General features: G+C 44.5%; 2 protein-coding genes across 2 annotated transcripts; both read left to right on the forward strand.

The window, feature by feature from the left end:
• Positions 1 to 348: 348 nt before the first annotated feature.
• LOC146989259 (uncharacterized) lies at positions 349 to 6,187 on the forward strand. The gene is made up of 5 exons (XM_085773177.1): positions 349 to 688; positions 2,013 to 2,169; positions 2,253 to 2,442; positions 4,624 to 4,708; positions 6,092 to 6,187. Exons 1-5 carry the CDS (start codon positions 443 to 445, stop codon positions 6,185 to 6,187), a joined length of 774 nt encoding a protein of 257 aa, XP_085629303.1. The 5' UTR covers positions 349 to 442.
• Positions 6,090 to 18,162, forward strand: LOC146989260 (leucine-rich repeat-containing protein 39-like). Its single transcript, XM_085775243.1, has 7 exons — positions 6,090 to 6,435; positions 7,761 to 7,917; positions 8,001 to 8,137; positions 9,304 to 9,449; positions 10,568 to 10,720; positions 12,621 to 12,811; positions 18,071 to 18,162. Exons 1-7 carry the CDS (start codon positions 6,190 to 6,192, stop codon positions 18,085 to 18,087), a joined length of 1,047 nt encoding a protein of 348 aa, XP_085631369.1. The 5' UTR covers positions 6,090 to 6,189; the 3' UTR covers positions 18,088 to 18,162.
• The last annotated feature ends 29 nt before the right edge of the window (positions 18,163 to 18,191 follow it).

Raw genomic sequence — 18,191 nt, forward strand, 5'->3', positions numbered from 1 at the left:
AACGCAATAGGTAATAAACCTTGTTGCATTTTGTTACAAGTTGTTACATATTGCATTAGTTACAAAATAAAAGTGTTGCACTTTTTTATATAGAAAATGTAAGAATTTTGTGCAAAATGTAACAATTTATTACAAAATGCAGCAAAGTTTATTACATATTGCATTCAAGAAGTTTATTACAAAATGTGAAAATGAATTACATTATTACAAAATGCGGCCTCAGCACAGGCCTTAATTAAATAAATCATTTTTAACAGTTTTCTTCACAATTTATTTAGTAAAATAGAAATTAAATGAAAGAAATGAAATGTTTTGTGTTTGTTCCTCTGGTGATAATACGACAGGATGATCAGGAGGAGAGCGAGGCTGCAGCTCAGAGGTCAGAGGTCATCTCGCCTGTCTCCCCGTGCGGCGCTGTGACGTCGTCGTCGTCGTGGTGACCATGGTGGGGGGCGTGGCGGTGTGCGGCTCCATCAGCTCGGTCAGAGCTCTGTGGGAGACCCGGATCAAGAGGAGGAGGGAGGAGCAGGACGAGGAGGAGCAGCAGAGGAGGAGGAGCGGCACCGAGCGGCGCTCCAGACTCAGCCTGGGGGTCTGGGAGGACCGGGCCCTTCTGGCTCGACTCAGACAGAAGCTGCAGACCGAGGACGGACGGCTGGTGCTCCGCATCGAGCAGGAGGAGTGGAAGGTATCAGATTATTGTCCTGGTCCAGTCTTCGGTCTGATGCAGGGGCCTAGCTTTGGGTTAAACATTTGGGGGGGGTTAAGATCTCTGTCTGTATAGGGATTTTTTTAAGCAAAAAAGTCAGCGTATGCGTGGAAAAGTGCAAAATCATTAACTTTGATAAAAGGACAAGGCTTATTTACCTCTTTATTTTGTCATCCCCACCTTTCAGTCATTTACCACTATTAGTATTATTATCTTGCCTGGATGAAGCATTATGAACATAGAAAAAACTGAAATGGCAGCACTCACAAAATAATCTTGAATCATTTATTAAACGCACAGCAGTGCCTGACGGACGCGTTTTAGCCCTTGGCTTTCTTCAGCGTGGGGAATTATGAACATAGCACATCACAGCTTGTAAATAGCACAATGCAAAAAACCAATTTGATTCAGAGAGAAAAGCCAATCAGTAGCCTAGCTACTGAGACCAGACAAAAACGTAACTTTTTAACTCAGTGATATGACTACAACCTCCTTGGGACAGTCCATTTAAGACTGTTTCTTGGCCTTGTGGCTCTTTTCATTATGTTTCTGAGCAGAATGTGGGCTTGACCAATTATGACCAGGGATTACTACGGCGCTACTTTTTTCAGTAACAGTAATCAAAAAAGTTACTGTTTCCCCGTTACAATGCTGTTACTGTTACTGACAATAAAATGCGCCGTTACTTGACTCAAGAAGTCCCATCAGAAAATAGTAATACACCTGTTAAAGTTTACGTTATAACATTCTTTTTCAGTCCATCAACTAGTCTAACATATTTGAGCATTTTATGAAATAAAAGTAATTAGTAATTCAGTTACTAACTCTTTTTGGTAGGGCTGCAACTAACGATTATTTTCATTATCGATTAATCTGTTGATTGATAATCTTTTTTTAAATTTTTTATTACGGACTCAGGTCCATTATGGGGAGACAATACAAAAACACATACAATACAAGATAAAAAAAACACCATCATAAATTTAAAACACATACAGACACCTGTTCCAGTGTCTCCAATGTTAAAAAATGTTGAAAAACATCAATAAGTGTTTCTCAAACCACCAGACCTCAAATGTCTTGTTTTGTCCACAAACCAAAGAGAGACTCAGTTTATTGTCATAAAGGAACAAAGAAACCAGAAATATTCACATTGAAGAAGCTGGAATCAGAGGATTTGGACTTATAAAAATAGTTGATGATTAATTTAATAATCGATTATTGTTTGATTAATCCAGTAATTTTGTTTTTTTTTATATCATAAATTACGGCCTTGGTCTGATATGAGTGTTTGTCTCTGCAGGTCCTACCGGGCTGTCTGGTCCAGCTCAACCAGGTCCAGGAGTGGCAGCTCCACCGGACCGGACTGCAGAAGATCCCTCACTTCATCTCCAGCTTCCAGAACCTCCTGGTGCTCGATCTGTCCCGCAACGGCGTCTCTGAAATCCCCAAACAGATCGGTCAGTAGTACCAACGACAGGTCAAAGACCGACCCTGTAGCCGGTCTCACCATGTGTCCTCCTGGTTCTGGTTCTGGTCTCAGGGATGTTGACGCGGCTCAGAGAGCTGATGCTGAGCTACAACCGAGTGCAGGTGGTTCCCGAGGAGCTGAGCGGCTGTGAGAGTCTGGAGAGACTGGAGCTGGCCATGAACCGGGAGCTGGACCACCTCCCTGACCAGGTACGGACCAGGGGCCGCATGAGAGTCGACTTAGGAGTGAATGCACTTAAAAGGTAGTTATAATCAGACTTTTAGTGGAGTGTAGGACTGAATCTTAAAGGAATAGTTCACCAAAAAATGAAATTCAGTCATTAGTGACTCCCCCTCATGCTGATGAATACTCCGGAGTAGTTTTTTATTCCTCAAAGTGCATCTGGAGACCCGGGAGGCCGGTTCCTAGTCCAACCAAAACTTTATATGAGAGTTATAGGGTCCGACACAAAAACGTCCATAAAACTACACAAAAACCATTTAATATTCCTCCACACTGCTCGTCCACTGCAATCCAAGTGTCCTGAAGGGAGATAGTCCAGAATTTACTCGAAACAACGTCATTTAGGCAAGTCCGGTCGAGAGCGCACACCAGGCAAATTCAATCCAGGACTGTTCAGGCTGTAAAAATGTCCTAAATGAGGTTGTTTCCAGTAAACTCTGGACTATCTCCCTTCAGGACACTTGGATTGCAGTGGACGAGCAGTGTGGAGGAATATTAAATGGTTTTTGTGTAGTTTTATGGACGTTTTTGTGTCGGGCCCTATTACTAACTATCATATAAAGTTTTGGTTGGACTAGGAACCGGCCTCCCGGGTCTCCAGATGACTGTATTTTTAGTGATTATGTATGTAGTTGGTATATTTGTGTTTAATTTTTGTATGTTGTTATTTATTTGAGTCTGATGTAAAGGATTTATATCCTGTATCAGATGTTTTTCATTAAAATTAAATTAAATTTCATTAAATACATTTTTTGCCAGGGGTAATAGTTACAGGGTATCCGCGGGGTCTTAAAAAGTCAAAAATTTGAAAATCTAAATTTTAGGCCTTAAAATGTCTTAAATTTGTTGAATTATTGTGTTCAAGTCTTAAATAATTTTAGACAGGTCTTAAATGTTCTTATGCCCACCATGGGCGAGCATTTCACTCGCATTTGCCCCTAAAAAAAAAATACATGTGTGAACCGGGAAAATCACAAAAACAGAAAGAGCACAACCTGCGATTGGTCAAAAACTACAAATCCCACAATTCTCTGGCCTCAACAATAACAGTAGTTAGTGTAAGTAAGGGAGAGTGGAGCTGTCGGTGAAAAGAGGAAACAACGCCACGTCTGGTCCTGTTCTATGTTGTCCGTTCACACCGTCACCGTTTATTCGTTACGTCCGCGGTGTAAAAGGCCGTGACGCAAAGACGCGATTAGGCGCGAGACGCGATTAGGCGCGCGACGCGGTATACGCGACTTTTTTTTTTGCGACGCAATACACGCGATTCTTTTATGGCGACGGGACCATCGCGTCTTCGTCTATTTCATCGTGTTTGAAACAGGAACGAGGAACGCTTTTTTTTCGCGCGAGCTTTGACGCGCGACCAAACGCGAGATACGCGATTTGACGCTCGTTTTGACTCGTGTAAAAAAAAAAATCATTTTCACTACAACAATTTTTTTTTTTTTTTTTTTTTCAAAGGAGGTTAAATCGAAAGCAACTGGACTTAGTTATTTGTCTGAAGACGTTTCACCTTCATCCAAGAGGCTTCATCAGTTCTACGCATCTGACCAGGCTGGGACTGGTCCAACTGGTCTGGAGACTCAGTATAAGTCCGGTTGCTGAGACTTTAGAGTCAAAGAGGAGCAGTGCGTCTGCGTCGCTGTGTCGGACTGTTTGGATTTAATGAAGAAGCTGCACGGTGTCCTCCCGTATTTTACCTGGGTCGCTACCGGAGCTTGATAAATGGAGAGAAAAAACAAACGCCAGGCGCACGTCGCGGTGGAACCGAGAACAGCTGAGTTTTCCTCCTCCAGCTGAACAGCTGATCTGTGATCTGTGGTGAAGACGTACAGAGACCTGCCACTGTGTCACGGTGCATTAATATAAACTCTGTCCTCAGACTGTCCTGACTGTCCCTGAACACCACACAGAGACAACATGGAGCTGTGTGAGGTTGAGTTTTATTTATCATGATAATTAATACATACTTAGTAACAAGCCTGTAAGTTCAACACATCAGTATGCTACTGTGATTTAACTAGCCTAGTTAAATAAAAAGATGTAGTTTAATACCATAATATCTAGGGCTGACCAAAGGCCAATGTCTTTACTTCATGTGTCAAATATTTATCACTTGTTGCTACGACTCATTTTAGCTTCTTTCACCAAACTCCCATGATGCACTGAGCTCCTACATCCCATCCTTGTTCTGTAGGGCTGCTGTGTGTGGACCAGATGCTGCCGTCACCATGACAACGTCCCAACGTGCAGGAGGACACACGCGGTCAGAAACTCCAGAGGTCAGAGAGGAGGTGGGAGGTCCTTCGCTCTGATTGGCTGAGAGACCCCGACTCCTCTCCCAGGACCCAGGACCGGGACCGGCCCAGTCATGTGACTCTGAGTGGAGGGGGGGGGGGTGAGAGGGGGGGTAAGAGGGTAGGAGGGGGGGTAAGAGGTGGGGGTATCTGTCGGTCACATGACCTGGAGACTCTGACTAAAATTAACCAGCAGCTGATCTGATCTGAGGTCAAATTTCTCAGCAGCATGGACGCCGACTGTTGCCGCTGCGCTGAGACAAGGTGAGAGCTGCTACACTGAGACTGTACTACTACAATAATACTGCAATACAATACTGCTACACTGTAATACTACCTCACTGTTATACTGTAGTACCACAGTACTGCAATAGCTATACAACTACAGAACTACACAGAACAGAACTAAACTACAACATGACACCAGTGTTCACCGACTACAACACTAACACTGTGGTACTGTGTGATACTACTACAACACTGTACAGCTGTACTCTGATAATACAACACCGTAATACTTTTGAATACTACAATAACACAGTGGTGCTATGATAATACTACTGTAATTATACTGTAGTTCTACAACACTGTTAGATTACAGTACCACAACACTGTAACACAACAGTCCATTACTGTGATACTACACAACAATAACACTGTGCATTGTTATATTACTGCACTGTAATACTACAGTACTAATGAAAATACAACTAACAAGATACACTCAGAGTAAATGTACTTTTTTTTTCATTCTGTGTAACTGTCAACGTGAAGATAAATGGAAAATAAATCAAATCAAATAAATAACTTGTAATTTCACCAAAATGAGGATTTTCTGTTATCTTGTAAATTTCAATTTTCCTTTATTGTCATCGAGCAACGAAGCACAACAAAATATATGTGAATCTCTCCCTAATAACTTTAAAGAGTAATTTAAGATATAGATATATTCATTATGTAATAATGCAAAAAAAAATTCACCTCATGATGTAATGATCTGCCACATTTTGTGATAAAATTCTTAAACGCAATAGGTAATAAACCTTGTTGCATTTTGTTACAAGTTGTTACATATTGCATTAGTTACAAAATAAAAGTGTTGCACTTTTTTATATAGAAAATGTAAGAATTTTGTGCAAAATGTAACAATTTATTACAAAATGCAGCAAAGTTTATTACATATTGCATTCAAGAAGTTTATTACAAAATGTGAAAATGAATTACATTATTACAAAATGCGGCCTCAGCACAGGCCTTAATTAAATAAATCATTTTTAACAGTTTTCTTCACAATTTATTTAGTAAAATAGAAATTAAATGAAAGAAATGAAATGTTTTGTGTTTGTTCCTCTGGTGATAATACGACAGGATGATCAGGAGGAGAGCGAGGCTGCAGCTCAGAGGTCAGAGGTCATCTCGCCTGTCTCCCCGTGCGGCGCTGTGACGTCGTCGTCGTCGTGGTGACCATGGTGGGGGGCGTGGCGGTGTGCGGCTCCATCAGCTCGGTCAGAGCTCTGTGGGAGACCCGGATCAAGAGGAGGAGGGAGGAGCAGGACGAGGAGGAGCAGCAGAGGAGGAGGAGCGGCACCGAGCGGCGCTCCAGACTCAGCCTGGGGGTCTGGGAGGACCGGGCCCTTCTGGCTCGACTCAGACAGAAGCTGCAGACCGAGGACGGACGGCTGGTGCTCCGCATCGAGCAGGAGGAGTGGAAGGTATCAGATTATTGTCCTGGTCCAGTCTTCGGTCTGATGCAGGGGCCTAGCTTTGGGTTAAACATTTGGGGGGGGGTTAAGATCTCTGTCTGTATAGGGATTTTTTAAAGCAAAAAAGTCAGCGTATGCATGGAAAAGTGCAAAATCATTAACTTTGATAAAAGGACAAGGCTTATTTACCTCTTTATTTTGTCATCCCCACCTTTCAGTCATTTACCACTATTAGTATTATTATCTTGCCTGGATGAAGCATTATGAACATAGAAAAAACTGAAATGGCAGCACTCACAAAATAATCTTGAATCATTTATTAAACGCACAGCAGTGCCTGACGGACGCGTTTTAGCCCTTGGCTTTCTTCAGCGTGGGGAATTATGAACATAGCACATCACAGCTTGTAAATAGCACAATGCAAAAAACCAATTTGATTCAGAGAGAAAAGCCAATCAGTAGCCTAGCTACTGAGACCAGACAAAAACGTAACTTTTTAACTCAGTGATATGACTACAACCTCCTTGGGACAGTCCATTTAAGACTGTTTCTTGGCCTTGTGGCTCTTTTCATTATGTTTCTGAGCAGAATGTGGGCTTGACCAATTATGACCAGGGATTACTACGGCGCTACTTTTTTCAGTAACAGTAATCAAAAAAGTTACTGTTTCCCCGTTACAATGCTGTTACTGTTACTGACAATAAAATGCGCCGTTACTTGACTCAAGAAGTCCCATCAGAAAATAGTAATACACCTGTTAAAGTTTACGTTATAACATTCTTTTTCAGTCCATCAACTAGTCTAACATATTTGAGCATTTTATGAAATAAAAGTAATTAGTAATTCAGTTACTAACTCTTTTTGGTAGGGCTGCAACTAACGATTATTTTCATTATCGATTAATCTGTTGATTGATAATCTTTTTTTAAATTTTTTATTACGGACTCAGGTCCATTATGGGGAGACAATACAAAAACACATACAATACAAGATAAAAAAAACACCATCATAAATTTAAAACACATACAGACACCTGTTCCAGTGTCTCCAATGTTAAAAAATGTTGAAAAACATCAATAAGTGTTTCTCAAACCACCAGACCTCAAATGTCTTGTTTTGTCCACAAACCAAAGAGAGACTCAGTTTATTGTCATAAAGGAACAAAGAAACCAGAAATATTCACATTGAAGAAGCTGGAATCAGAGGATTTGGACTTATAAAAATAGTTGATGATTAATTTAATAATCGATTATTGTTTGATTAATCCAGTAATTTTGTTTTTTTTTATATCATAAATTACGGCCTTGGTCTGATATGAGTGTTTGTCTCTGCAGGTCCTACCGGGCTGTCTGGTCCAGCTCAACCAGGTCCAGGAGTGGCAGCTCCACCGGACCGGACTGCAGAAGATCCCTCACTTCATCTCCAGCTTCCAGAACCTCCTGGTGCTCGATCTGTCCCGCAACGGCGTCTCTGAAATCCCCAAACAGATCGGTCAGTAGTACCAACGACAGGTCAAAGACCGACCCTGTAGCCGGTCTCACCATGTGTCCTCCTGGTTCTGGTTCTGGTCTCAGGGATGTTGACGCGGCTCAGAGAGCTGATGCTGAGCTACAACCGAGTGCAGGTGGTTCCCGAGGAGCTGAGCGGCTGTGAGAGTCTGGAGAGACTGGAGCTGGCCATGAACCGGGAGCTGGACCACCTCCCTGACCAGGTACGGACCAGGGGCCGCATGAGAGTCGACTTAGGAGTGAATGCACTTAAAAGGTAGTTATAATCAGACTTTTAGTGGAGTGTAGGACTGAATCTTAAAGGAATAGTTCACCAAAAAATGAAATTCAGTCATTAGTGACTCCCCCTCATGCTGATGAATACTCCGGAGTAGTTTTTTATTCCTCAAAGTGCATCTGGAGACCCGGGAGGCCGGTTCCTAGTCCAACCAAAACTTTATATGAGAGTTATAGGGTCCGACACAAAAACGTCCATAAAACTACACAAAAACCATTTAATATTCCTCCACACTGCTCGTCCACTGCAATCCAAGTGTCCTGAAGGGAGATAGTCCAGAATTTACTCGAAACAACGTCATTTAGGCAAGTCCGGTCGAGAGCGCACACCAGGCAAATTCAATCCAGGACTGTTCAGGCTGTAAAAATGTCCTAAATGACGTTGTTTCCAGTAAACTCTGGACTATCTCCCTTCAGGACACTTGGATTGCAGTGGACGAGCAGTGTGGAGGAATATTAAATGGTTTTTGTGTAGTTTTATGGACGTTTTTGTGTCGGGCCCTATTACTAACTATCATATAAAGTTTTGGTTGGACTAGGAACCGGCCTCCCGGGTCTCCAGATGACCTTTGAGGAATAAAAAACTATTCATCAGCATGAAGGTGAGTCAATAATGTCTGAATTTCATTGTTTGGTGAACTATTCCTTTAAGTGCCGGTCTCAGAGTCGAGTTACCACAGTACTATGTGCCGTAAACTGAATTTTAGATGATGTCACTTTCAAGTCGACCCTTATCTAAGAATATAGAAATATCTCAGTGAGTTAAATGGCCAATTGGATTCAACTGGAATCTACATAATAATACAAAATATATAGCCTACATTTCCCTCATCAAACTCATCAAATACACAATCCAACAACTCCACAACGCTCTGGTGGACAAGTTGTGAGCTGCACATTCACCACGCTATGAGATAATAACACAACGTTACCAGACAGAGTTGTTTTAGAGGGAAATACAGAGACTACTTAATGAAAAACTGTCACTGAAGGCAACACGTCGCATCAGCGGTTTTGCATGAATTTCCCTCTAAAACAACTCTGTCTCTGGTCCAGCTGCTGGTCTCAGGTCTGTTGTGTGTCCCCGCTCTAGTTCAGACACCTGAGGAACCTGCAGCACCTGGATCTGTCCATGAACGACTTCACCGGCATGCCGGACTGCGTGGTCGCTCTGCCGGCGCTCGAGTGGCTCGACATGGGAGGAAACCGACTGCAGTGTTTACCTGAGGACATCCACAGGTGGGTGGTGGTGGAGACACAGTGTCAGCCCCCCGCACTCTGCCACTTTTATTTATACATCTATTCTTGGACTTTTGCCTACATATTTGTATTTACACACCCTGTGTAGAAACCTTAGCCGATGTGGCCTACGTTCTCTGGACATTATACAGATGCAGGTCCTGAGAGTCAGAACGGAACTGGGCAAAAAGGCTTTTAAATGTTCTGCCCCGTCTACCTGGAACGATGTGCAGCAGGACTTGAAATTGACTCATCTTGTAACTCTGGGGGAATTTAAGTCAGTTATAACAAGGAAATGAGCTCAATAGGATCTTGTGATTGCATTGTGTAATCATGTAATCCCACTCTAGTTTTCCTGTAATGTGTCATCGTTCATTTTACTTGTTGAGTCTTGTGTGTTTGGTGTAAACATCTTGGCTAGGTCACTCTTGGAAAAGTACGACGGTGTATTAGGGCCACATTGAGGAAAAAAACAAAACACACAGACTTCAAGAATAAAGTCGTAAATTTACGAGAATAAAGTCGTACATTTCCTACAAGAAAAAAGTCGTAACATTAGGAGAATAAAGTCGTAAATTTACGAGAATAAAGTCGTACATTTCCTACGAGAAAAAAGTCGTAACATTAGGAGAATAAAGTCGGAAATTTACGAGAATAAAGTCGTACATTTCCTACGAGAAAAAAGTTGTAACATCAGGAGAATAAAGTCGTAAATTTACGAGAATAAAGTCGTACATTTCATACGAGAAAAAAAGTCATAACATTACGAGAATAAGTCATACATTTACGAGAATAAAGTTGTACAGTTCATACGAGAAAAAAAGTCATAACATTACGAGAATAAAGTCGTAAATTTACGAGAATAAAGTCGTAAATTTACGACTTTATTCTCAAAGCTTGTGATTTTTTTATTTGTCAATGTGGCCCTAATACTCCGTCGTAGAAAAGAGTTTTTTCAATCTCAATGAGTTTTTTACCTGGTTAAATAAAGGATATTGATTGATTGATTGATTGATTGATTGATTGATTGATTGATTGATTGATTGATTGATTGATTGATTGATTGTCAGCCAATCAGCAGCCAATCAGCAGCGAGGTGTGTGTGTGTGTGTCCTCAGGATGGAGAAGCTGCACACGCTGTGGCTGCAGAGGAACGAGCTGGAGAGACTTCCAGACAACATCAGCAGGATGCAGAGTCTGGACACGCTGGTCCTCAGCTGCAACCGGCTGAGGGACATCCCCTCTCTGATGGAGGACATGTCCAAACTCAGGTCACTAGTGTACACACACACACACACACACACACACACACACACACACACACACACACACATCTGTGACCTCTGTCAAAGGCAGAGTCCCCATGAGTCCACATGTCAAAGTCTCACAGTCAGAGTCTGAGTCGACATACGGTAAGTCAGAGTCCCCATAAGTCAGAGTCCCCATAAGTCAGAGTCCACATGAGTCAGAGTCCCCATAAGTCAGAGTCCCCATAAGTCAGAGTCCACATGAGTCAGAGTCCCCATAAGTCAGAGTCCCCATAAGTCAGAGTCAGAGTCCCCATAAGTCAGAGTCCCCATAAGTCAGAGTCCCCATAAGTCAGAGTCAGAGTCCCCATAAGTCAGAGTCCCCATAAGTCAGAGTCCACATGAGTCAGAGTCCACAGAAGTCAGAGTCAGAGTCCCCATAAGTCAGAGTCCCCATAAGTCAGAGTCCACATAAGTCAGAGTCAGAGTCCCCATAAGTCAGAGTCCCCATAAGTCAGAGTCCACATGAGTCAGAGTCCCCATAAGTCAGAGTCCCCATAAGTCAGAGTCCCCATAAGTCAGAGTCCACATAAGTCAGAGTCAGAGTCCCCATAAGTCAGAGTCCCCATAAGTCAGAGTCCCCATAAGTCAGAGTCCACATGAGTCAGAGTCAGAGTCCCCATAAGTCAGAGTCAGAGTCCCCATAAGTCAGAGTCCCCATAAGTCAAAGTCCACATGAGTCAGAGTCAGAGTCCCCATAAGTCAGAGTCAGAGTCCACATGAGTCAGAGTCCCCATAAGTCAGAGTCAGAGTCCCCATAAGTCAGAGTCCCCATAAGTCAGAGTCCACATGAGTCAGAGTCCCCATAAGTCAGAGTCAGAGTCCACATGAGTCAGAGTCCCTATAAGTCAGAGTCAGAGTCCACATGAGTCAGAGTCCCCATAAGTCAGAGTCCCCATAAGTCAGAGTCCACATGAGTCAGAGTCCCCATAAGTCAGAGTCAGAGTCCCCATAAGTCAGAGTCCCCATAAGTCAGAGTCCCCATGAGTCAGAGTCCCCATGAGTCAGAGTCCCCATAAGTCAGAGTCCCCATAAGTCAGAGTCCCCATAAGTCAGTGTCCCCATAAGTCAGAGTCCCCATAAGTCAGAGTCCACATGAGTCAGAGTCCCCATAAATCAGAGTCAGAGTCCCCATAAGTCAGAGTCCCCATAAGTCAGAGTCCACATGAGTCAGAGTCAGAGTCCACATGAGTCAGAGTCCCTATAAGTCAGAGTCAGAGTCCACATGAGTCAGAGTCCCCATGAGTCAGAGTCCCCATAAGTCAGAGTCCCCATAAGTCAGAGTCAGAGTCCGCATAAGTCAGAGTCCCCATGAGTCAGAGTCCCCATAAGTCAGAGTCAGAGTCCCCATAAGTCAGAGTCCCCATAAGTCAGAGTCCCCATGAGTCAGAGTCAGAGTCCCCATAAGTCAGAGTCAGAGTCCCCATAAGTCAGAGTCCCCATAAGTCAGTCAGAGTCCACATGAGTCAGAGTCCACATGAGTCAGAGTCCCCATAAGTCAGAGTCCCCATAAGTCAGAGTCCACATGAGTCCGAGTCCCCATGAGTCAGAGTCCGCATAAGTCAGAGTCCCCATGAGCTGGGCCGTAAAGTATACCCCCGCAGCCCCCGCGAGGCAGGGGGGCCCCGCATGCAAGTCCCCATGAGCCAGAGTTCACATGAGTCAGAGTTCACATGTGTCAGAGTCACCGTGAGGTCAGTCAGAGTTCACATGAGTCAGAGTCAGAGTCCACATGAGTCAAAGTCCCCATGAGTCCTCCATGTTTGTCAGTTCAGTCTGATGCACTGATTGAATAACATCTGTCTCCAGATCAGTTTTAACTCAACTCTCCAACGACCTCTCTCTCCGTCTCTGTTCTGAGCAGGTTTGTGAACTTCCGGGACAACCCCCTGACCCTGGACGTGGCGCTGCCGTGCGAGGAGAAGGAGGAGGAGGAGGGGGAAGAAGATGACGAAAAGGACGACAGAGAGATGTTTGGACGAGAGTTCATGCACATGTACATCAACGAGTCCAGGAAGAGGGCGCACGCCGTACTGAACATGCACCGCGTCAACCGTTAGTACCAGAGTCCACATGAGTCCGCATGAATCCACATGGGTGTGAGTCAGAGTCTAGTCCTCACAAAGTGGACTCCGGTAGTCAGGGTTAGTCCACATGAGTCAGAGACCAGGAGTCAGAGTCTACGAGTTGACATCATGAGGTGGACTCTGGTAGTCAGGGTTAGTCCACATGATTCAGAGTGAGAGTCCCCTTGAGTCAGAGTCCCCACGAGTCAGAGTCCCCATGAGTCAGAGTCCCCATGAGTCAGAGTCCCCATGAGCAGTAGTCGAGTTGAGGGGGGATGGGGGGGGATGGCATCCCCCCTGAAATAAAAACGATCAAAATCATCCCCCCTGTAAAAATGCCATCCCCCCTCTCCATCCCCTTTTTACATTAAATGTTGGACATAACCATAATTATATTCAGGCTGTCGCCTGGCCTGGGCTTCCCGGCTCTAGCCCCGAACATTTCTTATACAGCCCAGGTCCAGGATGTTTTCTAGACGGAGTTAAACAGAAGCGCACATTAACTGAGAGGGTAGTTTTGTAATTTCCCGGTCACAGTGAATGCAACACAGGCACGACGCCACGACCAATCAGAGAGAAGTGTTGTAGAAGCGAGAATCCTCCTCCGTGTTTTATTGGTTAACAGCCAGGTAACCAAGGTGACAATCTGAACTCTAGCGATAGATAGCGTTCCGAGCGGTTCCGAATCACGGAAAAGGGGAGAAGTTTCTGCAGTCGTGGTGACTCGCGCCAGCAGGGGCAGACCGCCGGTGGGTCAGTGGACCGGCCCGGTCCGGTCCGGCGTGGTGCTGCAAGTGACCCGCTGACGTTAGTGTGTTTACATTTTTCTAACGTCTATGAGCGCGAGGAGTGACTATTCTCGGTCAGAGTTTTGTTTTTGCTCTCCAGCCACAGCTCCACACTAGTTCTGAGTTCACTTTCATACACTTAGCCATTCTTGTCATTACAATGAAAGGAAGTTTAGTCAGTAGGCCTACTAAATGGGCTTTTTAAAATGTTTTATGTGAAGCAATGTAGCCTCTCCCTTTATTTTCTCCTCAGAGTACACCAGAATGCCTTATTTATGTGTTAAAAATCCCAAAAAATTTCTGGGGGAGTGCCCCCAGACCCCCCCTACAGTGCTGTATAAAGATGGCAAATCAATGAAAGCCCAGCTGAGTTGGTACTATTGGAGAAGCTCCATAATAATAATAAAAAATATATATTTACTTTTTTTAATAAGGTGAAAAAAATTGACCATCCCCCCTGAATTTTTTTTACAACTCGACTACTGCCCATGAGTCAGGTCAGAGTCCCCACGAGTCAGAGTCCCCACGAGTCAGAGTCCCCATGAGTCAGAGTCCCCATGAGTCAGAGTCCCCATGAGTCAGAGTCCCCATAAGTCAGAGTCCCCATGAGTCAGAGTCAGAGTCCCCACGAGTCAGAGTCCCCATGAGTCAGAGTCAGAGTCCCCACGAGTCAGAGTCCCCATGAGTCAGAGTCCCCATAAGTCAGAGTCCCCATGAGTCAGAGTCCCCATGAGTCAGAGTCCCCATAAGTCAGAGTCCCCACGAGTCAGAGTCCCCATGAGTCAGGTCAGAGTCCCCATAAGTTAGAGTCAATGAGTCAGAGTCAGAGTCCACATAAGTCAGAGTCCCCACGAGTCAGAGTCTCCATGAGTCAGAGTCCCCATGAGTCAGGTCAGAGTCCCCATGAGTCAGAGTCCCCATAAGTCAGAGTCCCCATAAGTCAGAGTCCCCACGAGTCAGAGTCCCCATGAGTCAGGTCAGAGTCCCCATAAGTTAGAGTCAATGAGTCAGAGTCAGAGTCCCCACGAGTCAGAGTCCCCATAAGTCAGAGTCCCCATGAGTCAGGTCAGAGTCCCCATGAGTCAGAGTCAGAGTCCCCATGAGTCAGAGTCCCCATAAGTCAGAGTCCCCATGAGTCAGAGTCCCCATAAGTCAGAGTCCCCATGAGTCAGAGTCCCCATGAGTCAGAGTCCACATGAGTCAGAGTCCCCATGAGTCAGAGTCCCCATGAGTCAGAGTCCCCATGAGTCAGAGTCCCCATGAGTCAGAGTCCCCATGAGTCAGAGTCCCCATAAGTCAGAGTCCCCATGAGTCAGAGTCCCCATAAGTCAGAGTCCACATGAGTCAGAGTCAGAGTCCCCATAAGTCAGAGTCCCCATAAGTCAGAGTCCACATGAGTCAGAGTCAGAGTCCCCATAAGTCAGAGTCAGTGTCCACATGAGTCAGAATCAGAGTCCCCATAAGTCAGAGTCCCCATAAGTCAGAGTCAGTGTCCACATGAGTCAGAATCAGAGTCCCCATAAGTCAGAGTCCCCATAAGTCAGAGTCCCCATGAGTCAGAGTCCCCATAAGTCAGAGTCCCCATGAGTCAGAGTCCCCATGAGTCAGAGTCCCCATGAGTCAGAGTCCCCATGAGTCAGAGTCCCCATGAGTCAGAGTCCCCATAAGTCAGAGTCCCCATGAGTCAGAGTCCCCATGAGTCAGAGTCCCCATGAGTCAGAGTCCCCATGAGTCAGAGTCCCCATAAGTCAGAGTCCCCATGAGTCAGAGTCCCCATGAGTCAGAGTCCCCATGAGTCAGAGTCCCCATAAGTCAGAGTCCCCATGAGTCAGAGTCCCCATGAGTCAGAGTCCCCATGAGTCAGAGTCCCCATGAGTCAGAGTCCCCATGAGTCAGAGTCCCCATGAGTCAGAGTCAGAGTCCCCATAAGTCAGAGTCCCCATGAGTCAGAGTCCCCATAAGTCAGAGTCCATATGAGTCAGAGTCCCCACAAGTCCTCCATGTTTGTCAGTTCAGTTTGATGCCGTGATTGATTAACATCTGTATCCAGATCAGTTTTAACTCAGAGCTGCTGGGATTCGAACCAGCGACGCGAGGCTGTGATCCCACTGACCCACTGATCCCGACCCTCTGACCCGGTTTGAGTCCTGTTGACGTTTACCTGTGGACACCTGGACTCTGGACGTTTCACAGACGTGTGAAACTTCTACAGTTGATTACTAAACAATTATTAATAATCAATAACAATTAACGGACCTCGATTCAGTGAAGTGGTTTCACTAAAAGTTGTTGTTTTTGATTTATAACCAGTGGTGGACAGTAACGGAGTAAATTTACTTGAGGAGTACTGTACTTAAGTACATATCCAGAGGATTTGTACTTTACTTGAGTATTAGATTTCTTTGGTACTTATTACTCTTACTTGAATACATTTCCAAGACAAATATTTTTACTTTTACTCAAGTTAATTACTAGGAAGGCTGAAAAGTACTCGTTACTTTCAGGTCTGCTCTTTTTTTTTTCTAAAATCCTATTGGACACAAGCTGTGTTTGTCAAAGAAGAAAACCCTAAAGGCCCTTTCACACCGGAGACGTATTTTTCGTGCGAATAATTCGCGCGTCAATATTTATTTTCGAACCCCGGTTTTCATCACGGGTCCTTTCACATCGACCGCGAATGTTTCGCGGCGAAAATGCGGCACAATTTTTTTTCGGAGCGAGGTCGATTTTTCTGAGCTTTCGCCCGGCGAATAAACGCATCAACCAATCATGTGGCGTGAAAAGGAGGTAGGCCACGTCACACCCACCACGTCAGAACACACACAGCTGTTTCCCATAACAGACGGTGGCCGCACAGTCTCGGGCCGCCACAGTCTCTCACAGGAAAAATAAGTTGTTTCACCGTCTTTGCTCTGATCTCTGCCAGTCAGCCTCCACCTGCTGTCTCTCTGGGCACACACACACACACACACACACACACGCACATGTGGGCGCATGGACACGTGCTTGGCCGCTAATGTAAACAATAAATAACCTGTGTCTCGGAGAAGGAGAGGAAGAGGAGGAGGAGGAGGGAGGAAGAGGAGAGAGGAGGAGAGGAAGAGGGGGGGTAAGTGGAAAGAGGAGAAATAGCAATAGAGTGTGTCCATACTGTCAGGACAGTGATCAGATATTGATCAGTGATCAGACAGTGAGCTGCTGCTGTGTTGAGTGAAGTTGGTAACAAGACAACAGTGGCATAACGTAGCGAATACATGAGGGATAATTAACAGATTAGAAATGACGTGGAGGCGAAGAACAACCCGTCGCAAAGCGAAACTTTGGAATTTAATTGTCGCATCGTCGCATATTCGCGTCGCCGCCGGTGTGAATGGTTTTGATGCGAAATATTTGGCCGCGAATATTTCGCAATTTCGTGTCGTTTATTCGTTACGTCCGCGGTGTGAAAGGGCCTTAACCCCTAAAAGCAGCACATCAGTGCAGCTGCTTTCAAAGAGTTAAAGCAGAAGTAAGCGATCCGGTCGTTTTGGCTAATGCTGCGTTCCAGGCAGGCTTTTGAAACCGTAAATTACAGCTTCAAGTCACGACTTACGACTTTGTAGCGTTCCAGGCAACCCACTCGTGTTTTTCCGACCTGTTTTACCTGTGAAAGTCACTATAACGGCCACTCGTAACTTCTGACCTGTGAACTCGTACCAGATCGAACTGGTACCACTTCACAGGTCGGAAAAACACGAGTTACGAGTTTCCTTGAACGCACCATAACTTCTTGTCAGCCGACGGAGTTAGCAGCCCCCGCCCTCGTCATGGATCTATTGGTCCTCGTCCCTACATCACCACATTCACGCGCATCCCTTGGCTGCACACACAGAGAGGACTGCCCCTTTATGCCGTTCTCTCTCCTCATTGGATAAAGGTTGTAGGTTACAAGGAAAGTTTTCTTCTCGGCTCAGAGCAGAGCAAAGTGACTGACAGACCCGTGTTTCAGACCAAACACTCTATGTAAGTGATTGCTGTCGGAAGATATAACTATTTAAGACTTATATTAACACAAAAATATCGCTTACTTCTGCTTTAATTCTCAGAAACAAGAGTTAAAAGCTCCTTAAATTCATTTAGAAAGAAATATAGTAATTCATTGATGTGAAAAATAAGAAATTTACTCTTACTTTTACTTAAAGTAAATTTAAAAGCATGTACTTTTGGATACTTTAGTACCTTTAAAAGCAAGTACTTTTTTACTCTTACTCCAGTAACATGTGGACTGAGCTACTTTTACTTGTAACGGAGTAAATTTTGACCAGTAGTATTTGTACTCTTACGTACTGGAGTCGAGTACTCTGTCCATCTCTGTTTATAACTCATTTGTAATAAATCTTAATAACAATCAGACTAATTGGGTCTAATTTTTCATTTCTTGATGCTGATTTATTGACGAGTTTCTGTTCTGAACGTTTCAGATGATTCTTCAGATTAAAAGAATCGTCGCTGCGTCTCTTCATCTTCTTCTGCAGCTTTGTCAGTCGAGATCTCAATCTCAACTCAGAACAGATTTTTACGTCATGTGACAGTTTGTCATGT

This window comes from Trachurus japonicus, chromosome 4 (genome assembly GCF_045865225.1).
Source record: "Trachurus japonicus isolate A0001 chromosome 4, Traja_1.0".
NCBI lineage: Eukaryota > Metazoa > Chordata > Actinopteri > Carangiformes > Carangidae > Trachurus > Trachurus japonicus.

Excerpts from the sequence above, each read along its gene's own strand:
- LOC146989259 (XM_085773177.1), top strand. The coding sequence starts at position 443 with ATGGTGGGGGGCGTGGCGGTGTGCGGCTCCATCAGCTCGGTCAGAGCT. Across the intron at positions 689-2,012 it reads TCGAGCAGGAGGAGTGGAAG|GTCCTACCGGGCTGTCTGGT; the intron begins GTATCAGATTAT and ends TTGTCTCTGCAG. Across the intron at positions 2,170-2,252 it reads TGAAATCCCCAAACAGATCG|GGATGTTGACGCGGCTCAGA; the intron begins GTCAGTAGTACC and ends TTCTGGTCTCAG.
- LOC146989260 (XM_085775243.1), top strand. The coding sequence starts at position 6,190 with ATGGTGGGGGGCGTGGCGGTGTGCGGCTCCATCAGCTCGGTCAGAGCT. Across the intron at positions 8,138-9,303 it reads TGGACCACCTCCCTGACCAG|TTCAGACACCTGAGGAACCT; the intron begins GTACGGACCAGG and ends TCCCCGCTCTAG. Across the intron at positions 9,450-10,567 it reads TTACCTGAGGACATCCACAG|GATGGAGAAGCTGCACACGC; the intron begins GTGGGTGGTGGT and ends GTGTGTCCTCAG.